This window comes from Piliocolobus tephrosceles, chromosome 8 (genome assembly GCF_002776525.5).
Source record: "Piliocolobus tephrosceles isolate RC106 chromosome 8, ASM277652v3, whole genome shotgun sequence".
In the NCBI taxonomy this organism is placed as follows: domain Eukaryota; kingdom Metazoa; phylum Chordata; class Mammalia; order Primates; family Cercopithecidae; genus Piliocolobus; species Piliocolobus tephrosceles.
Window position 1 is genome coordinate 61626363 of NC_045441.1, and position 22722 is coordinate 61649084.

General features: G+C 33.2%; 1 protein-coding gene across 1 annotated transcript; it reads left to right on the plus strand.

The window, feature by feature from the left end:
• The first annotated feature begins 1565 nt into the window (after positions 1-1565).
• Positions 1566-1973, plus strand: LOC111545101 (40S ribosomal protein S17-like). The gene has a single exon (XM_023216023.1). The coding sequence runs from the start codon at positions 1566-1568 to the stop codon at positions 1971-1973; it is 408 nt and encodes a 135-aa protein (XP_023071791.1).
• Positions 1974-22722: the final 20749 nt, after the last annotated feature.

Below are 22722 nucleotides of genomic sequence, written 5' to 3' on the forward strand. Positions count from 1 at the left end.
GGGGGCATTATGTAATTTTATTTTAAATCAAGTGATAAATTTGGTTCACTTTATAATGATTTTACAATTGTCTAATATGAAACTAAAATAGTAAGTTCTGACTTCTTATTTTTTCAGAATTTTATAATAAAGATTTATAGACCTTCTTTTTGAGATATGTACACTATTCATTCACTAATTATTGATTATATTTTCTATAAGAAACAAAAAGTTATGCAAAATTTCCATCAAATAACAGTGGAAAGAACACATGCACTTTTGGAAAGCAAATTCAATTCACATTTTCTTATGGTAAGTAAGGAAATTGATGGATGCTGTGACAATGTAGAAAGGTGATAGCTTTAAAATGGTCTGATTCTTTTTGCTTTCATTTCAGTAGTATTTAACATATATTTTACAATTACCATGTGATTATCATGTGACATGCTGTAGAAGGGGAAATCCATGTTTAATGGATGAAAAAACTACATATGTATAACATTACTCTTAAAAGTGTCATGTGTAGTCTAAGTTATCTAAGTCATCAAAACTTTATAGAAGAAATGAAAATTTAAAAAAGGAAAGAAAGTAATGATAGGTTTGCTGTAAGGATAAGCTTTGTGATTTTAGTGATTTATCATAATGGAAAGGTAGTGAGCAAAGCAGAGGAAAATGAAAGCTTTAGCAGAAAGTACTTAGCATAAAACTTCAAAGAGGCTTTCCATAATGTCTGTGATCCTGGTTATAAAGAGAAAAGAAAAGAAAATATCTATCCACTTAAATCTAAAACAAATGGTCATTTATATGGCACAAGTGTCTTTTGTCCGGGCAGGAGGATCAAACCTTAGAAAAGAAAGAAGATAACTATTCCTTCTTTAGGACGCAAAACAAACTAGATTGCATGGTTACATTTTATAGTGTTAGCTACAGAATTTTAAGCTTCATTATTCTAGATTTTCTACACGTTCAGTTTTGCGAACTGAGCAGGCCATATCTATATGCATCCTTATTTACATTTATATATTTATTTATATTCCCAACCATAGGGCATCACTAATTATTAAAACATTGGAAGGTAAGAAAGGATAGTTTTGTTTTTCTTCAATATCTTGATGGGTTTTAGCCACAAAAATTGACTTGTAATGAAATGATTTATAAGAAGTTGAATATTATTTTAAACGTGAAATGCTAATTTTATGCTTATTTTTTCAAAGCATGTTATTTCTAGTAATTCTTTTGATCATCTCAACAATGCAATGATGGTGCTTCGTTACATTACAAATAAAAGCACAAAGACAAAATTATTAAATGACTAATAGGAATCCAAATGAGTCAAACCTCTTCAATCATATTTTCTGACACTAATTCTAAATCATTTGCTAGAAATGATCTATGCTGGTTTATACAATCTTTGAATCATTAGGCCCAAAAGCCTGTCATTACTATGGAAGCTTAGGTCTAGACACAACTTCTTGCCTTCAAATAATATATTTGAAAGCACCAAATAACTTCTCTCATTACTATCAGGGAGAATTCAGATGACCATTAAAACTTTCATTGAGCTCTTTTACCAAGGACCCACCAACATGGGCTGCGTTCGCACCAAAACCGTGAAGAAGGTGGCCCGGGTCATCATAGAAAAGTACTACATGCGCCTGGACGACAACTTCCACACGAACAAGTGTGTGTGCGTGGAGATTGCCATTATCCCCAGCAAGAAGCTCCACAGCAAGATAGCAGGCCATGTCATGCATCTGATGAAGCGGATTCAGAGAGGCCCAGTAAGAGGTATCTCCATCAAGCTGCAGGAGGAGGACAGAGAAAGGAGAGACAATTATGTTCCTGAGGTCTCAGCCCTGGATCAGGAGATAATTGAAGTAGATCCTGACACTAAGGAAATGCTGAAGCTTTTGGACTTCGGCAGTCTGTCCAACCTGCAGTTCACTCAGCCTACAGTTGGGATGAATTTCAAAACGCCTCAGAGACCTGTTTGAATTTTTTCTGCAGTGCTCTATTATTTTCAATACATCTGGGACAACAACAACAACAACAACAAAAAAGATTTTCATTGCTAATTTGGGGGTTATGTATTAGCAGGTCACCTCTATATTCTATATCTCTCCATGTACCATTTCAGGTTCAACCTTTTAGTATTTCGGTTCTCCCTCATCCTAGTATCAATCAATCACACAATTATAAAATTACATAGACTATGTATATTGGTTACTAAAAGATGAAAGGCAAAATAGACCAAAAGTCATGATGCCTAAAATTTACTTTGAAACTCTTTGGTATAAGCAATGTAACATATTGTGCATATATATGACTTATATTAAACCAACACCCAAGTACCTATTTAAAAAGCATATGTGAGCAGTGGTCAGCTGGCATGTTAATCACAAATGCACAGTCCTGATGTAATCTAGCTGCAGTATGCTATCAGAGAGGGTTATACTTGGGCAGTGACTAACAGAGCTCTTATGAAATTTTTGTCTTGGATCAATAACCAATATTTTGCTAATAGGTTACTGGATACCTAAAATGACTTTTTGTTGGTGAAACTGGTGACATACCTTGCTGACTTGAGTAATGAAAAGCGTTTTTCTCTTGATAAAATTCGAGGTCATCAAGACATGGATTGCTTAAATTAACTTTAGAACTTTACTACTCAAGTAAAGTTGAGGTCCAGGGTCCAACAGCATCAGCATCACCTGGGAGTTTGTCAGAAAGGTAAAATCCCAGGCTTCCCTTTGGCCTTACTGTATCAGAATCCCCATTTTAACAAAATCCCCAGGTAATTCACATACGCTAGTTTAAAAGCATTCTAACTCTGGCAAGACCTGTGACTTACAGCCTTAAGAATAATGCTTGAGGCTTAACCTTAAGGGATCTATCCAATCATATCTTTGAACACTGTTGGTCAAAAGGTGACCTAATGCTAGGGCTGGGCATGGTAGTGCATCTCTGTAATCTTAGAAACTCCAGAGCTGAGGTGGAAGGATTGCTTGAAGTCAGGAGTTCAAGGCAACAGTGTGCTATGATCTGGCCTGTGAATAGCCACTCCACTCCAGCTGGGCAACATGTGAGACCCCATCTCTAAATTAAAAAAAAAAAAAGACATAATATTGCTCTGGAATTTTGCATTTGCTTTGAATAAACCTTTTATTCAAAGTGCTGATCTGAATACATATCAGGGCAAAGAGTTTTGAGTCATTGAACTTATTATAAGTTGATTGTTTATCTAAGATAGTATCAATTTAAGCCCATTGTCCCAGTGTAATTGTACCCTAATTAACTCTCAAAGGTTTCTGGCTTTAGATAATAAACTATATGATCAGTCTTTGAACAAGTCATATGCAGTTTTACTTTCATATGTTTGTTTGTTGATAATAGATAATTGACAGTTTTTACAGAGATGAGATGGGAAACTTTTCCCTTTGGGAGCCTCTAGCATCTATGATGTCTCAAGGTTACCAGCTTATTCTGCCATGCTGATATGTCATCCAATCTTTAAAAATTTATTATATAATGATGAAATTGGTATTGATAATTGATGGAAGAAATCAAATATATTTTCAAACCCACATTCTGTGGCCCATCACCTCTAAGTCTTAGCTTCTCCACAAGATTTTTTTGTAATTTAATAAAGAATAGGCTAGAAGATGCTCCAGTTCTAAAAATCAAAGTATTGTTGATGTGGAAGTGAATCAAAACTAAATTTTAAAGTGCCTTGATTCAAAAACTTAATCCAAAAAAATCTTTATTCAAAAAAATCAAAGTAACTTGTTCTTTTTCCTGTCACATCTATGGTAGTGTTTAATCAGTCATCAAAATCAAACATATTTTAGCCAATATTAAATCTTAATCAACATTTTGAATCCCTATCACAATTTTTTTTGCAATTAATAGTTACATTGATGGACTTTTAATGCTTCCTAAATGCCAAAAATTCAACTATATTATCTACACTAAAATGTGTTAGTAGCAGTACGATTCAAGGTCATCCTTTAGTTCCAAGTTACTGTTTTCTGAAAGTAAATAAAAAGATTTAGAGCTCTCGTTTGAATAGATAGTAGATCTGTGGTACGGTTTTGGCAATGATGTGTTTTCTTGGTACATCATTGTTACCATAATGGCTAAGGATCTTATGAACATAACATTTGTGGTAAGTAGATTACAATTGAAAATGAAAAGATGCATTTTCAAGATCATAAATAAAGCTAAATACCCTCTTATTCAAGTGAAGGAATATCTAAAACCTGACCAATTGTACAAGGATCCTAATTAACTAAGACATTTCTAACTAGTATGCAGACCAACGTTTGATTACCCTACAATTATGGAAGCAGATTGCTGTGGATTTACTATCTCAGAAAATGCCCCTTTTATTTTCAATGGGTTTTAATTATTCTTATATTAAATATGGCAGATCAACTAAAATATTAACAAATAACCCAGAAATGTATTTATCAGATAAATTTGCCAAGAAAAAATGATAAATTGATTAAAATATTGTATCAATTGGTCTCAAATCTTTGTTAAAAAGATCATATTTTCTGAGAATGTTGATAATCAAGGAGGAAAGCCCACAATACACCCAGTTACAATGTTGCAACTGAATGAAATGTAATAAAACATTGATTTCTCATTTTAACTCATGGCATACTCATCACTGAATGATTCTGTGTTAGTTTCTACTGGAAATTTATAAAGCACTGCTTTCAGTTGTTTGACAGGGTACCAATATATGTTTATAATTGATGAAATATGGACATGAAATATCATAAAAGAAATCCATCTAGGAAATTCAGCATTCATACTAAAACCTAGAGAAAAAGGAATATGGACAATGAAGAATTGAAAAATTTATAATCAACAAACCACATTTCTTTGCTTTCCCAGCAATTAATACAGAGTGCAAGAGTTCATGAGTCTACAAACTGAATTACAATTTAATTCTCACCACTCTCAATTTAACTGCCGTGTTAAGTGTATTAAAGCTTAAGTGCTAGTATTGCCTTCTAACTCCCAAATACTTAAGTGTAAATTATTTTACCTATCAATTTAGCAAAATGAAAATAATCGACATCAACAACTCATACTTGGTATCCACATCAAATAGATGCCATAGAAAAAGCAATACATCAAGTGTTTGGACATGTCACTGAAGTCTCACCTCTATTTGATTATTCTTATTCTATTCTTAAATAATGAGAGTCCAGTATCTAACTATGTTTCTATCCCAGCTCAAGTATTTACTGGTCGTGTGACTTGGGTAAGTTACTCCCCCTCCCTTTGCATCAGATTGCTCATCTGTAATAAGGGCATAATTTTTAAGTGTGTTTTGAATATAAAACATACTAATCATTTAAAGGGATTTAAAGCAATTCTTGGCAAAAAGGACTACTGAATAACTATTATGAGTGGTTCTTTGTAATGTAATTTGTTCTACAAAGATTTTAAGACAAGAAATTTTACAAGGTCTGAACTGTGTCTCCTTATGCTTAAATTCTCACTTAAGTTGGTTGATTTCCCTTAAACTTCTAAGAATGTGCACATTCCTTTAAACTTCTAAAAAGATATGAATAACAAGGTAGTCATCTCCAAGATTATATCTTACTCAATACTGCATTGCTGAGGTAGTCATAAAGTTTTTTATCTAAACTTGTATTTTCCAAAAAGAATTATATGTACCTACAAGAAAATTCCAAGAGAATGTATGAAGTCACAGAATAATTGCAACAAATCTATGTGAAAGTTTAATTATAGAAAAATATTTGGAATGTTTTTTTCTAAAAAACCCCAATTGATTACATGATTTAAACACACACGGCTCTGAAGTAGAAAGCACAAGTCACTATATATATTTTTAAAGCATGATAGGCTCCTTCCATAGAACAATTTGAGACTCATTGCTCAAAACTATTGAGAAGAGTGGCTATTTTAACATTTATATCTCTGTGATTTGTGCTAGTAAACATAGACCATGGGTACTACCACTGACATGGCTGTTGACCTGATTTCAGTCAACTCTACCACTAAAGGCTAGGAAATTTCAGCTGTCATTCTTGACAAACTGCTTCTTTTATTGAGAGATTCTTTTCTAGGGTTGTCCTTATGCTAGCTGAGACATACCAATTTTAACATAACTTAAGACTCAAACTCACAGGATTGTTTTGTAAAGCAGTCTAAAAGTCACATATATCAGTTTTATTTTTGTGATGAAATTACTACTAAAACCATGTACTTTGGAAAGCTCACAGTGGTTTGAACCAAGAGAAAAACATTGTTTTTGTCACCACACTAAAAGCAAAAGTACCTTAAAAAAAACTTCAAAACAAAAAGTCTTACATTAAGTTTATCTTAGAAACTAGTCATGAGTTGTCTGGCAATGTGAAATTCTGAACTAACACAGATGAACTCTTTCCTACTTCAATACATTAAAATTTTGTGTAAAAATAATCATATTAAAATTTAAAAAATACATACTAGATTTTAAAAGAAAGGGAAATATCAGGTTCTACAGTTATGGAGATAGATAAATCAAACCTCGAGTGGTAAGAAGTAGGAGCACATGAGAATTTCAACATACTTGGACATTCACGAGTCTGATGGGAAATCCTATTTTTACGTGGATATGGGAGATGAGAAACATGACCACACCATTCCAAGGAGAGCATCTTTAATGAAGCCTGAAAGCGTATTTTCTCCTTGAAAAGAGAACACAATTGTTGACTCTGGTCTAGGGAAGGATCATAAAAAGCAAAATAAAGGAAGACAAAAATCAGAAAACCAAAAATTTTAAGAAGTATGAATATGAAGTCTGAATTTATATTGTTTTATAAATTTATATTGTTTTATTTTAATTTTATTATTCTTGTATAGTTGTCCTTTCTTGCATTGGCGTTGGTTAAAATCCCTTTTATCTAAAATTGTTAAGTCTATATATTCCTAAAATACTGTTAACATAATTTTATATTTTACTTCACATCATGTTATTCCCCAACAGAAAAATGTATAAGAGTAAACCCAGAAGAAAGGAGTGCTATGCAATGGTGAACAAAGCAATTGTAAAAACATTAGCAATGCTAAATAATTATTTGCTAAAAATGGTAAAAATAATAACAACTAATTTGGATGATTTAAATATAAAAGGTAACTAATATGCTTGACAAAAATAGGAAAACAAGATGGAGGAAATCAAAATTAAGGAGTTCTTGAATTATTTTATTGTCCCAGGGAAGAATAAAAAGGGTAAGTTTAGACTTGCTAATTCCAATACAAATGCTTAACTCTCATACCAGTAGAGAGAAATAAAAGTAAGAAGGAATTTTAAGGCATAGGCAAATAGCATCTACAAAGTAAAGTGGTTGAAATTATTCCAAATACATCAGTAATTATAACTATAAAGAAATAAATCCTACCCATTAAAATACACAGTTACAGCTTAGATCTATAAAAGAAAGAAAATCTATGTGTATACTGTTAAAAAAAAAATCTCAACATTTAATAGCAAATACACATACGCAGTGTAGGACAAGAAAATCAAATAAAACTATAGAAAATTAAAAGAATTGAACTAAACTGCTGTTTATTGCACACAATGCCATTTTATGAATAAACAATGTGTAGACATCTAAAGAAAAATTATGACAAACAATAAGAAAGCTCATCAAGGTTTCTGAACTAAATATTAACATAAAAATAAGCTGTACTCTTATGCAGGAGAAACAAGTAATTTGAAAAAGATAATTTAAAAACATTTGAAATTCATAAAAAGTTTGCTGTGAGATTTCTCTATGAAGAAAGTAATAAATGAAAGGCTTTTTTAAAAAAAGTATTAAATAACTGGAGTATTATACCATGTCAGTTGTGGAGAAATTTTGTATATAAAAGACCTCAATTTTCCTCAAATTAATCTACAAATAGGATGCATTTCAATTGTAATAACAAAAGGATGTGGGAGGTGATGTGCAACCTAATAAGCTTATACTTAAATGTATATGGAACCATGACGGGAAAAAAATAACCAGAAAAAAAAAAAAAAAGGCGTGAAGAAAAAGTAAAAGGAGTTATTTGGCTTTACCAAATATTAAACCTTGTTATAAAACTAATGTATAGTTGTCCCTCCTTATGTGTGGTTTCAGTTACCCATGGTCAGGCATGGTCTACAAATATTAAATGGAAATTTCAAAAATAAGTGTTCATACATTTTAAATTGCATGCCATTCTGAGTAGCATGATGACAACTTACACTGCCACACTCTGTCCCACTTGGGGCCACGAATAATTCTTTCAGCAATGTTTCTATGCTGTATTTGTTACCTGCCTGTTAGTCATAAACATTGTTTGTCTCTGACACCCAATCATCAGTTTTTCAAGGCTCTATGATCCAAGATCACATGAAGCAGATGAATCTTCTGACATGTCATCAGAAGGTCAATCATAGCCCAATACTACATCACAAAGGGTAGGTGTAGTACAGTACAATGTTTTGAAACAGAGAGAGAGAGAAAGAGATCACATTCACATGATTTTTATTATAGCATCTTGTTATAATTTTTCTATTTTGTTATTGTTACTGTTAATCTCTTACTGTACATAATTCATAAATTGAACTTTATCATAAATATGTATATATGTACAGAAAAAAACATAGTGTATATAGTAGATATAGGGTTTGGTAATTAGTATACATGGGTTAAGGCATCCACTGGGAGACTTGGAATATGTCCCCTGTAGATAAAGGGGCACTATCATCAATAAAAAGGCCTAGTAATAATTGGTGTTTTAAGAAAATTGATCAGAACAGAGAATTCAGAAAGGTACTTATTCAAACATAAGAACTTATTATATCACAGAGATATTGATAGCATTATAAATCAACAAAGAAAGGATTCTACATTCAGCAAATAAAGATCAGAAAATTGGCTCGCCATAGGGAAAGTAGTTAGATGCTTTCCACATGTCTTCCACAAAATAAGTTCCAGTTGATTTAAATACAAATCGAAATATTAAAAATAGAGCATTAAACTTTTTTTTAAAAAAAGATATATTTATGATAGCTATATAAGTATTATTATCACCATTTTTATGATAAAGCTACATAAGGATTTAGGACTTACATGTAGCCAGGACTTGATTCGAACTCCCTATGTTTTAATAATCATTTTACTTTCTCTATTTGACTCAATATAATGAAACTCTTCAATATATCACTAACTTATTTTTAACACAAGCAAGAGACTGAGAGTAGATTGTCAAGGCTTAACATGCAAATGATTACTGAAAATTCAATAAGAAAAATATTTCTGTAAAGGATCTTTGATATATGAGTAATCAGAGATATGCAGATTAAATCTACAATAATACACCCTTGTATGGACAGTGAATTGACAAAAACTTTTAAATATGACAATACCAAACATTTGTGAGGGTGTGAAGAAACATTCTTATAGGCTGCTGGTGGGAATAAAATTGAAGCAACTCTTCTGAAGAGTAGTTTGCCATCTAGTAATATTGCAAGTCCAATTATTTGTAGTATTAAAGAACTTAGGGAAATTTCCTACACAAGGAGGTACATACAAGGCTTATTATGAGATTGTTAATGAAATCAAAGACTTTTAAAAGTTAAAAGTCCACCAGCATAAGAAGAGTAATGTCAACAAGATGGTGGGACAGTAAGTCCCCATCCTTAGCCTCTGTATAGAAACACTGATAAAATAGCAATATCTGGGCCAAATATCTTTATGAAAGCTCCAGAATCCAATTAAGAAGTTGACACAACTCAGACAAGCACAAAACTAAGAAAAAGCATTTTGAAATGGGTGAAAAGGGTAGTTTCAGTTTACCTGTGCCAACCTCTCCTCAAGCCAGCACAGCTCAGTGCTGAGAGAGATCCACTTGGCCTACAATTTCTCCTTCGGGAAAAACAGTGAGTGACGTATGCATTCAACATCCCCAGTCTTTGGGGGGCACTGCCCGAAGACCTATATTATCTTACCTTACTCAGAGTACTCTGGCAACTGGCACAGTTAGAACACTTGGGAGCAGCTAGGAAAAAAGAATAAGGTCAGAGGCTCTCAGCAGCCTGAACAATTCAGCATAATTGAGAGAGAGTATACAATTCTGAGATCTATCCTTTTGGAGACAGGAAAAAAGTGAAGTTAGCACCCAACATTCTGGCATTTGGCTGCATTGACCTAGGTAAAACAGATGGGTAATTCTCAGCATACAGCACAGTTCTGTAGGATAGGGAGAAAGCACAAAACCCAGAACATTTTTCCTTCGGAGGAAGGGCGAGGAATGGAATTTGCCACAAATGCTTCAGCATTTCAGTGCACTACCTTAGAGAAAGGGACAGAAGGTTTACCATGGTCCACACTGCTATATAAGGTTGGGAGAATGAGAAAAACCTTGAAACTTCTTCCCCAGAAATGAGGAAGAGAAGTAGAGTATGCATCTTATGTCCAATCCTTTTGCTATTCTGCTCTGGGGGGGGAAAGGATGAACTGCAGAGACCACTACAGCCCTGTGAGATAAGGAGAGGTTAGACACCCTAAAAATCCTGCCCCAGGAGGGACAGAAAGAAGTTGAGCACTCACTTCCATTGAAGACATTTGAGAGGCTCTTGGAATCTCTACTCAGGCTGGTAGGTGAAGGTCTTTCTCTGCCTATACCATTCCATAAAGACTGGAAGAAGTGGCTGTGTTTTCAAATGCACAGACATCAATGCAAAGCTACAAGAACATGAAGAATCTGAGAAACATGACAATACTAAAACAAAATTAATCATTAGTAACCAACCCTTAATAAATGGAGATCTATGAAATGCCTGGCAAAATATTTGAAATTATAATCTGAAAGAAACTCAGTTAGTTACAAGAGAACAGATAGATAGATAACTAAACAGATAGTCCAGAAAACAATAAACCAATAAAAATATAATTTCAACAAAGAGATAGAACCAAACAGATATTCTGGAGCTGAAGAACACAACAATTAAATTGGAAAATTTCATAGAAAACTTTGCAAGCAGACAAGATCTGGCAGAGAAAAAAAAATTAATAAACTCAAAGACAGATCATTTGAAATTACCTAGTAGGAAAAGCAGATAATAATAATAATAATAATGATGATGAAAAAAGTGAAAAATACATACAGGACTTATGATAAATAATCAAGTATCCCAATATACACATCATGAGAATTACAGGAAAGGGGAGAATAAAGAGCAAGACTGCTTATTTAAAGAAATAACAGCTGGAAATTTTTCAAATCTAAGAAAGAAAATGAACATACAAATTGATGTCCAAGGGATCCAACACAGAATGAACCCTAAGAAGTATACATAAAACCACATAATTTAAAAGCAGCAAGAGAAAAACAACTCATGACATGCCAGGGAGCTTCCATAAGACTATAAGCAGATTTCTCAGTAGAAACCTTGCAAGTCAGAAGGAATACAATGATGTATTCAAAGTACTGAAATTAAAACAAAAAGAAAACTTTTAACCAAGAATATCATACCCAGCAAAACTTAGCTTTAAAAATGTGAGATAAAGATTTTTCCACACAAACAAACCTGAAGGAGTACATCAGCACTAAACCTACTTTATAAGAAATGCTTAAGACAGTTTCTCACATTAAAATGAAAGATGTTAAACAGCAACTTGAAAAAATACAAACATATAAAACTAACAGGTAAATGTAAATGTATAAACAAATATAGACTACTATAATAATGTAAGAATAGTGTGTAAATCACTTTTAATTTAAAACTAGAAAAATATTTAAAAATATAGCTAGAAAATTTGTTAATGGATTCACAGCATAAAAGGATGTAAATTGTGATGCCAATAATATAATGTATGTGGGGATAGAAAGTAAATATGCAGAGTTTCTGTATGTAATAAAAGATAAGTTGCTATCAGCTTAAAACAGAATGTTATAAGATGTTTTATGTAAGCTGAATGTTAACCACAAAAAATATATGAGAAGCTACATAAAAAAAAGAGAAAGAAATAAAAGAATATCACTATGAAAAAATAAACAAAAGAAAAACAGCAAGAGAGGACAAAAGGACCAAAATAACTATGAAACAGTAAAAAAAAAATGGCAAAGGTGGATTCTTGCCTGTCAATAATGACTTTCAATGTAAAATGTAAACAGAAGTAAACATTAACCTCCTCAATCAAAAGACATAGAGTTGCTGAATGAATAAACAAAATTCAGCTATATTCTGAAAGCATAGTGAAGAAAAAAGATATTCCATGAAAATGATAAACAAAAGAGCAGAAATGGCTATTATTTTAGAAAAATAGACATTAAATAAAAAACTGTCATGAGGGTCAAAGAGGGACATCATATGATGATAAATTCATCAGGAAGATATATCAATTATAAATAGATACGTACCCAACAACAGAACACCTAAGTATATAAAGCAAATATTAATAGAACTGAAGGGAATAATAGAAAGCAATATAATATTAGTAGGGGATTTCAAAACCCCACTTTCAACAAGAAATAAAATATCCAAACAGAAAATCAGTAAGGAAACACATGACTTGAAACAAACTGTAGAGTAAATATGCCTATCAGATACATACAAAACATTCCACCCAGCAGCAGCAACATATATATTCTTTTCAATTGCACACAAAACTTTCTCCAGAAATGATCACATGAGAAATGATCACATATTTGGCCATAAAACAAATCTTAAAATGTTTACAAAAATCGAAATCATATCAAATGTCTCTTCTAGTCACAACTGTATGAAACTAAAAATAATAAAAGGAAAATTCAAAAATTTACAAATATTTAGAAATTACACAACACACTCCTAAACAACCAGTGGACCAAAGATGAAACAAAGAGAAATCAGAAAATATCATGGGACAAATGCAAATAAAAACACAGTATACCAAAACTTATAAGATGCAGCAATAGCAGTACTAAGAGGGAAGTTTATAATTATAAATACTTACATTAAAAATGAAGAACATACGCAAATAAATGTTCTAACATTAACTTTAAGGAGCTAAAAAAAAGAACAGACTACCTCCAAAGTTAGTAGAAGAAAGGAAATGATGACTAGAGAAGGAATAAACAAAATGGATGCTAGGAAAACAATAGAAAAAAGTCAACTAAACCAAAATTGTTTTTTCAAAAGATTAACAAAATTGACAAAGCTTTAGCTGGAATAATTAAGAAAAAGAAACAAGATCCAAATTAATAAATCAATTAATAAACAAGATCCAAATAAAATTAGAATTGAATTTATAAATAAATTAATAAACAAGATCCAAATAAAATCAGAATAGGAGACACTACAAGTGATACCATGTAAATACAAAGTATCATAAGAGACTATCATAAACAATTACACCAACATGATAAAAATGTTCAACAAACTATGTGTGGAAGGATGTACCTTAACATAATGAAGTCCATATATGACAAATTCACAGCTAACATCATACATTAGTCCTCCCTTATTTGCAGTTTTACTTTCTACAGTTTCAGTAGAAAATTTCAGTAGATTGTGGCCAACCACAGTCCAAAATATTAAACGGAAAATTTCAGAAATAAATAATGAATAAGTTTTCAATTGTATGCCATTATTAGTACAATGAAATCTCTTGCTGTCCTATTTCATCCCAGCCAGGATGTGAACCATCCCGTTTTCCAGCACATCCTTATCGTAGATATACTAAAAACCCATTAGTCACTTAGTCGCTGTATCAGTTATCCAATTGACTGTTATGGTATTATAGTGCTGGTGTTCGGGTAACCCTTATTTTATTTAATAATGGTCCCAAAGCATAAGAGTACTGTGTCTAGTTTAGAAATTAAACTTTATCATAGTTATATATTTATAGAAAAATACATAGTATACATGAGACTTGGTACTATCTATTGTTTCTTACATCTACCGGGGGTTTTGAAATATATTCCCCAGGATAAGAGAAAGATAAAGCACTCAATTATGAAAAATTGAAAACTTTGCCTCTAATATCCGTAGGAAGACTAGGATTCTCACTCTTGCTACTTCTATTCTGTATTATACTGGAAGCCTTAGCAAAACAATTAGACAAAGAAAAGAAATAAAAGAATCTAAATCAGAAATAAAAAGCAAAAGTATCCCTGAGGACATGATCCTATGTGTAGGAAACATTAAAGACCATCCCCCCCCCCCAACAGACATAGTATTAGATCTTATAAATAAATTCAGCAAACTTGTAGAATACATAATCAACATATAAAATTCAGTTTTCCTTATATAGACTGAAAACAAGCCATTCGAAAAGAAAATTATTAAAACAACTACATTTACAATTGCATCTGAAAATAATAGACTCCAGATTAAACTTAATCAAGGAGGTAAAAGATTTGTACACTGAAACAAATGAAATTTGTAACAAATGAAATTAAAATAGATGCAAAGAAATGGACAGACATCCCATGTTCATGGATTGGAAGACTTAATATTATTAAATGGTCCACTTTATCCAGAGGAATCTATAGATTCAATCTCATCTCGCCAAAAATCTCAGTGGCATTTTTTTACAGAAATATAAAAAGTCCTAAACTTTGTGTATAACCACAAAATAAAAAACCCAGATAGCTAAAGAGATTTTGAGCAAAAACAAAGCTGAAGATATCAAATTCCTTAATTTCAATTATGTCACAATTATTCTGTAAAACCTGAAGTATGGTTCCAGCATAAAGGCAAACATATACACCAATAGAACAGAATATAGAGCCAAAAACTAAATCTACACATATACAGTCAATTTGTCTTTGACAAGGGTTTCACAAGTACAGATGGGAAAAAGATAATCTCATCAATAAATTATGTTGGAAAAACTGGATATCCTAAAGAAAACTGACAGCAAAGTAAATAAATTTGAATCCCAGGCCGGGCGTGGTGGCTCAAGCCTGCAATCCCAGCACTTTGGGAGGCTGAGACGGGCGGATCACAAGGTCAGGAGATCGAGACCATCCTGGCTAACATGGTGAAACCCCGTCTCTACTAAAAAATACCAAAATCTAGCCGAGCGAGGTGGCGGGCGCCTGTAGTCCCAGCTACTCAGGAGGCTGAGGCAGGAGAATGGCGTGAACCTGGGAGGCGGAGCTTGCAGTGAGCTGAGATCCGGCCACTGAACTCTAGCCTGGGCAACAGAGTGAGACTCCGTCTCAAAAAATAAATAAATAAATAAATAAATAAATAAATAAATTTGAATCCCTAATTTACTTTATATATAGAAAAACTCAAAATAGATTAAAGACTTAAATGTAAGACCTGAAACTGTAAAACTCCTAGAAAAAAACACAGTGAAAAGGTAGACACTGATTTTTGCAGTGATTTCTTGGATGTGACACCGAGAGCACAGGGAGCAAAAGCAAAACTAGACAAGTGAAACTACATCAAACTAAAAATTGTCTGCCCAGCAAAGGAAACAATCAGCTAAAAAGGCAACCTACTGAATGGAAAGAAAATACTTTCAAACCATATACCTGATAAAAGGTTAATTTTCAAAATATGTGAGACACTCTTATAATTCAATAGCAAAAAAATTAAAATAAAAACCCAGTTAAAAATGGGCAAGTATTTGAATATACATGTCTTCAGAGAAGACACACAAATGTCCTAAAGGTGTATAAAAAATGCTCAACTCATTAATTATCAGCAAAATGCACATTGAAATTATAGTGAGATATCACCTCAAATCTGTTAAGATGGGTATTATTAAAAAATGAAAACAAATGTTGGCAATAATGTGTTTATTGGAACCCTTCTACACTCTTCGTAAGAATGTAAAATAGCTCTGTACCTATGAAAAACAGCTTGGTGATTGCTCAAAAAGTTGAAAATAGAACTATTAGATGATCCAGCAATCTCATTTCGACATATATATTTAGAAGAATTGAAAAGAGAATATTGAAGAGATACCTGCATTCTCATGGCAGCATTAATCACAATAGTCAAGACACAGAAGCAACCCAAGAATGCATAGACCAATGAATGGATTAAAAAATGTACTATATATTAATACATACAATGGAATATTATATAAACTTAGAGAAGAAGCAAATCCTCCCTTTTGCAACAACATGGATGAATCTGAAAGCTGGAACTCTAAGTGAAATAAGAACGTCACAGAAGGAAATATACTATATTATTCCTCTTACGTGAGATATCTATAATAGCCAAACAACTTAGAAGCAGAAAATACAATAACGGTTTGCAAGGGCTAGCAGATGCGCGTGGAGAGTTGTTTAAAAGGCATAAAAGTTTCATTTATGCTAGATGAGTAAGTTCTAAAGATCTGCTGTATAACATACTGCTTATAGTTAACAATATGGTAGCATACACTACAGAATTTTGTAAGAGAGTAGATTTCATGTTAAGTACTCTTACAATAAAATGTACAATGGTATTTGTATATGCCCAAAGTCATCAACTTATAGACATTAAATATGTTTAGTCCATTGTATATCAGTTATACTTCAATAAAAGCTGTTTAAAAATATCTGTCAATACAAGAAAGTATTAGATATTTAGTTTCTTCATACAATGCAATGTTACATAACAACTAAAGTAAATGCAAAATTTGACAGCATGAAGAGAATAAAGATTCAGAAAATTTGCAGCTTGGTGATGTGGTAGAAAAGAAAAACCCATTTTCTGAGGAAGAATTCAAGCCACCTGCAGAAATTTGCATAAGTAATGAGAAGCCAAATGTTAATTGTCAAGACAATGAGGAAAATGTCCCCAGGGCATGTCAGAGACCTTTGTGGCAGCCCCACCCATCACAGGCCTGGAAGCCTAGGAGGAAAAATGATTTACTGGGCAGGGTGGAGGGCCCTCCTGCTGTGTACAGCCTAGGGACTTGGTACCCTGCATCCCAGCTGCTCCATCAATGATAAAAGTGGCCAAGGTACAGCTCTGGCTATGGCCTCAGAGGGTGTGAGCCCCAAGCCTTGACAGCTTCCATGTGGTGCTGAGCCTGAAGGTTCATGGAAGTCAAGAATTGAGGTTTGAGAACCTCCACCTAGATTTCAGAGGATGTATGGAAATGCCTGCATGTTCAAGCAGAAGTTTGCCGCAGGGGCAGGGGCCTCATAGAGAACTTCTGCTAGGGCAGTATGGAAGGGAAATGTGGGGTTGGAGCCCTCGCACAGAGTCCCCATGGGGCACTGCCTAGTGGAGCTGTGAAAAGAGAGCCACCATCCTCCAGACCTACCTTAATGGTAGATCCACTGACAGCTTGAATCATGCACCTAGAGAAGCTGCAGATACTCAATGCCAGCCTATGAAAGCAGCTGGGAGGGGGGCTGTACCCTGCAAAGCCACAGGGATGGAGCTGCCCGAGACAATGGGAGCCCACCTCTTGCAGTGTGACCAAGGACCTGTGAGACCTGTGCAAAAACAAAGAGCATTTGAATACCAGCAGGCTGGAGGAAGTCCTTAAACACCAACAGAACCTCTACCTTGGCCAGTATCCAGGCTCTTGACACTATTGCAAGAAAGAATTAGAGGATGAGTGAGAAAATATTGAAACTATGGAGATTTATTGCAAAGTGAGAAGTACACCTTACTCAGGAAAGGGAAGACTGGGCACACTCAAGAGAAAGTCATAAAATGGAGTTTGGAGCTTCTACCTTTATGAGTTTTTTTAACCAAAGGGTAGAATATTTATATAGACTCCTGGGAACTGTAGTACCACCCATTTTTACACCGAATGTCAGTGTTTCTGGAACTGTCATTTTGCTGGTGGGTATATTATTTAGTTTTAGTTTTTGAGACAGCGTTTTGCTCTGTCATCCAGGCTGGAGTGCAGTGGTGCAACCGCGGCTCACTGCAAACTTCATCTCCCAGGTTCAAGTGATTCTCCTGCCTCAGCCTCCTGAGAAGTTGGGATTACAGGGATGCGCCACCACACCAAGTTAATTTTTTGTATTTTTACTAGAGACACGGTTTCACCATGTTGGCCAGACTGGTCTCAAACTCCCAACCTCATGTGATCCACCTGCCTCAGCCTCCCAAAATGCTAGGATTACAGGCATGAGCCACTGCTCCTGTCCGGGTGTATTATTTGGTATGTTAATGAGCATATAATGAGGTACTAGGTGAAACCCAGGTCAAATCCAGTAACATGTTGGATCCAGTTAGTCTCAGCCAGCTTGTTCTGCATTCTGGTTATTCAGGTTCTTATCAGCCTATAGCTTCTTCAGCTATTTCAACAGTTTTCTTTTGCCAGTCATGTAAAACTGTTGCCTGAAATTTTCTATTCTACTGTGACCACCCTGTATTTTTCCTGTCTCTTTTTCTGTTATTACTTCTGTAATAACAAAAGATCATTTATTTTTATAGTATGTATCTCAATACTATTTAGACATTGGGTTCACACCCTTTTGAGAGGAAAAATAAGAATAAACAAGTTAGTAATTAAGGACTAGGTTGGCTAATTAAATTGGTAAGAGAATGAACATACCAAAAGATAAAATTACATATTTAAGCTAATGCCACTAACTTTGTCACTAACTAGCTAATGCCACTATCTCGAAAAGTTGTTCTCTAAGAAAAGCATACAGTTCTTTCTGGCATTTTTATTCAATTTGGCAGTCTTCGTCTTTCAAATGGAGTTATTAGAATATTAACATTTAGTGTATTTTTGGATATGGTTAGGATCTTACAATTGATTTTCTATTTGTCCCACTTGTTTATTGCTTTTGTTTCCCTCTTTTTCTGTTCTTTTTGCAATTAATTGAAATTTTTTTAATGTGGAATTCCACATCATTAACATTATCTGCTTATCACCTAGAGATTTAATTTGCTTTCTTATTAGCTGCTTTAACTTATCACAGCCTACCTTTAAATTATATTATACCACTTTACATATACTGAAAGAATTCTAGAACATACTTTTTACTTCCATCCTTCATGCTATTTTTGTCATGTATTTCACTGCTACATATTTTATAATTTTCAAAATACATTGTTAGTAGTTATGCTTTAAGTGGTCAGTTATATTTTAGATTTTTTTAATGTAGGAGAAATATTTTGTATTTTCTATTTAAATTTTATATTTAATGAATATTTATTATTTACAATTGTCTTCAGTCCCGTATGAAGATACGAATTTTCATCCATTGTCATATTTTAACTGAATTTAATATTTAACATATTAAAACTTCTTATAGTATAGGTTTGCTGGTGAGTTTTGTTTTTGTCTATCTGAAAAAATCCTTCTTTTTTTAATTTTTTTTAATTTTTGGGAGATACTTTTGCTGCATATACAATTCTAGGGTGAAAATTGCACTCATTTTTACCTTCATTACTTTAAACGTGTTGCTCCACTGTCTTCTTACTTCCTTAATTCATGATGACAAATCTGTTGTTATTTTTAAATTTATTTTGTGTATGTAGCACCCTTTTATCTCTACCTACTCAAGTTTTTCTCTTTATCACTGTTTTTTTTTTTTTTTTTTTTTTTTTGGATATTTTACTATCATATGGCTTGGTGTTGTTTTCTTTACATTTTTACTTCTTGGTGTTTATTGAGCTTTGTGGATCTCTGTTTATACAGTTGTCAACAAATTTGAAAAAATTATGGCCACTAATTCTTCCATTATCATTTCTGTTCCTCCACATTTTCTTCTGGGTTCTTATTACACATGTGTTAGAACACTTAGTATGGTCCCACAAGCAAATTTTTAACTTTTTCAGGCTTGTTTTTTCTTGTTCATTGTGAATAGTATTCACTGCTGTTCCTTCAATCGCAATGAACTTTTCTGCAATGTTTAATCTGTTATTAATCAAATACAATATATTTCTCATTTCAAATATTATATTTTTATCTCTAGAAATTCACTTGGGTCCTTCTATATCTCTTTTCTATGCCAATAATATTCATTGTTTTCTTTATCTTCTTGAACATATGGAGTGCATTTATAAAAATGGGTTTATATCCTTATTTGCTAATTAACGTAATTGAGCTCATTTCTTGGTCTACTTCTATTTACAATATTTTTTAGTTCTCATGAATTCTATTTCTCAGTTTATTTACACGAAGATGCAGATAACTTAAATAGATCAATTTTAACCTTTGAGGCTTCCTTTCAATCATTTTTTAAGCTCAGATCCAGAAATTCCTTTAATTGTAGATAATTTCGTTTCACCACTACAATACTCTTCAGCAGATTCTACCCGAAGTCTTGTATACTAGATATTTGCACTTTGCCTGGGAACAATATAGATTATTGCTGGCCTTGTGTGAGCCACAGAGTTGCCTTGCCTATTTATTTCTGTTGGTTCATTTCTTTGGTGTCATGTACTTACCTCACATGTGTGTGCACAGCAATACTGAGCTAGAACCTCAAAGGAATCTCTGCAGATATTTGGAACCCTGTATTGGTGCTGCTCCCTCATATCTAGCATGTTGTTCTAAAAATCCTAGATGCCTTGGCCTCCTCATTTTCTTTCTCCTCAACTTCACAAGCCCTTTGAATATCATTCAGACTTCTCTTTCTTATATCTCCTCCTGGATACTCCAGGCCATGAATTGGGACAGCTGTAGGACTCATTTCCATTGTTTTCCTTCTCTCAGGGATCAATGTTCTATGCTTCTCTCTGGCCAATGTCTAAAAACTGATGTTCATGTTTTGTCTGATTTTCTAGTTGTTTATAATATTTTAGAATAAATCTGGCCCCATTATTCTACCATAGAGAAAAAAGGAAGTCTACACTATTTGTGAGTGTGTTATTGAATGTTCAAAAAATATATTAAAATTTAATTATTTTATTTCTATTTAAAGATCTTGTCAATGCCTAGTAAATTTTCAAATAAAATCTTCCAGGAAAATAAGTGTATTTTAAACTTTGTTTTCATTGTATATTTTAATGATATGTCTTAATATGTAATCAAATTGCTACATAACACTAGGATTTTCAGAGCAAAATTGTTCTTTTCTAGTGGAAATTGAGACTTTAAAGTTCTAAAGATATTTTCAATAGTTTCATCTTCCTAAAATGTAAGCAGGATTAGAAATTACGACACTTTCTAAAAAGAATTCCCCCATGTAGGATTGCATTTTTGAAATTCCATGCCTACTGAGCACTATTCAAAGGTTTTATGTTATTTTATTTACGGCAAGACATGAAGGGCAAATGCAACATCTCTGCCTGTGTTGGGTCTCTCTTTTCTTGGTCCTTTATAGATAAGGGTTAAAATTATTTATCTCACAGTTTAGGAGTAAGAGAGGTTACATGCCATGAAAAACAATTCATAGCTTAAAGGAGCTGTTTTTGTGAAGACAAGTTTACTTACAAATAAAACTGTACATCCCTCTGGGACTTCTCTGTCAACCTCCAATGTAGTTTCAGAGACCACAATAGAATTTTTGGTTTTTCGCAACAGAATATAAAATGAAAGTTGCTCTTGGTATCTTATTCAGAAGGGAATGCTTATTTCACCACATTTTGTTTATTTTCATTTTATTTTTTAAGCAAGCATAGAAGCTTTTCTTTGTTCAGAAAATTGAAATAAATCCATTGAGTCATCTAAAAAATTGAAAAAAAAAAGTGACCTGAGGTAGACTCACAATGATTGTTCTTTGGGTTTTAAATCCCCATAGCTCAATCTAGCTCATCTAAGCCTTAATCTTTCTTTTACAGGGTAAGTGCTTTTGAAACACATGTACTAAGAAAAGATGCTCTGGCAAAGAATGACATGTTCAGTGGTTGGGTAATACGTAGTAATAACATTTTGATTGTGTACTACAAAGAACTATTATGTCATTATGAAAGCACTAGGCAGCATTTGTCAAATCTAAGAGGAGAAATTTCAAAGTTGCACCTATAATTAGCACAGTGTGAAATTTAATGTTCTTTGATTTTTCACTTCCAAAATCAGATTTTTGAAAGTGGTCAGAGTGTGTCTTCCAAGGTTCTGAATTAAATTAGAGGGCACAAACATTTTCTTCCTCTTAAAATGACAGCAAAGAGAAACAACTTCTACATTTGGACAGAACTTAGATATTGACTATTGACAATGGCTCCAAGACAGTTATTTGCCAGTCCCAGTGATTGTCAAATCCCTTGATGTATGAGCCTTGACTAAAATTATAGTAGGTCCATTGCATTTCAGCAATTGACATTTCCCATTTAAACTCAAAAGAAAACTTTAACAATTCCTAAAAGTCTCTGAAGCTAAAATATATCTTTCTGAGCAAAAAAATTTAAATTTTGTGGGCTTAGAGGCTGAGGTGGTGGAGTGAGCTTCGATGCCCATCCACAGTATGTATATATGTCTTCAGTGCACTGATTTCAAAGTTTCATCTTCTTCCCTTGAGATTTTTAATAAATCTTGTCAATGAATAAAGCATTGCTTCTGTTGCAAATACCAAAGAATGCCAAGAGCAAGACTTGTTGATAAAAGTGAAAAGAAAATAGAGCAGTCTAAGAAAGCAATGATTCCTGAGGCAGAAAATAAATGTGTAGATGAATTAGAGCATACAAATCAAATGTGATGGTTGTATTAATGAATTCACCATGCATTATGAAGAAAAACCAAAAATCCAACTAAGAAAACTACTTTGGCAAATACTTCCTTCAGTACAAAAGTGATCATTAAATGAGAAAAAACTTTAAAAGAAAACTTGTGGTGTGAGGTTATACATAGGCCACACATAATTCTAAATGGAAATGTTATTCAGGAAAAAGCCAGAAAC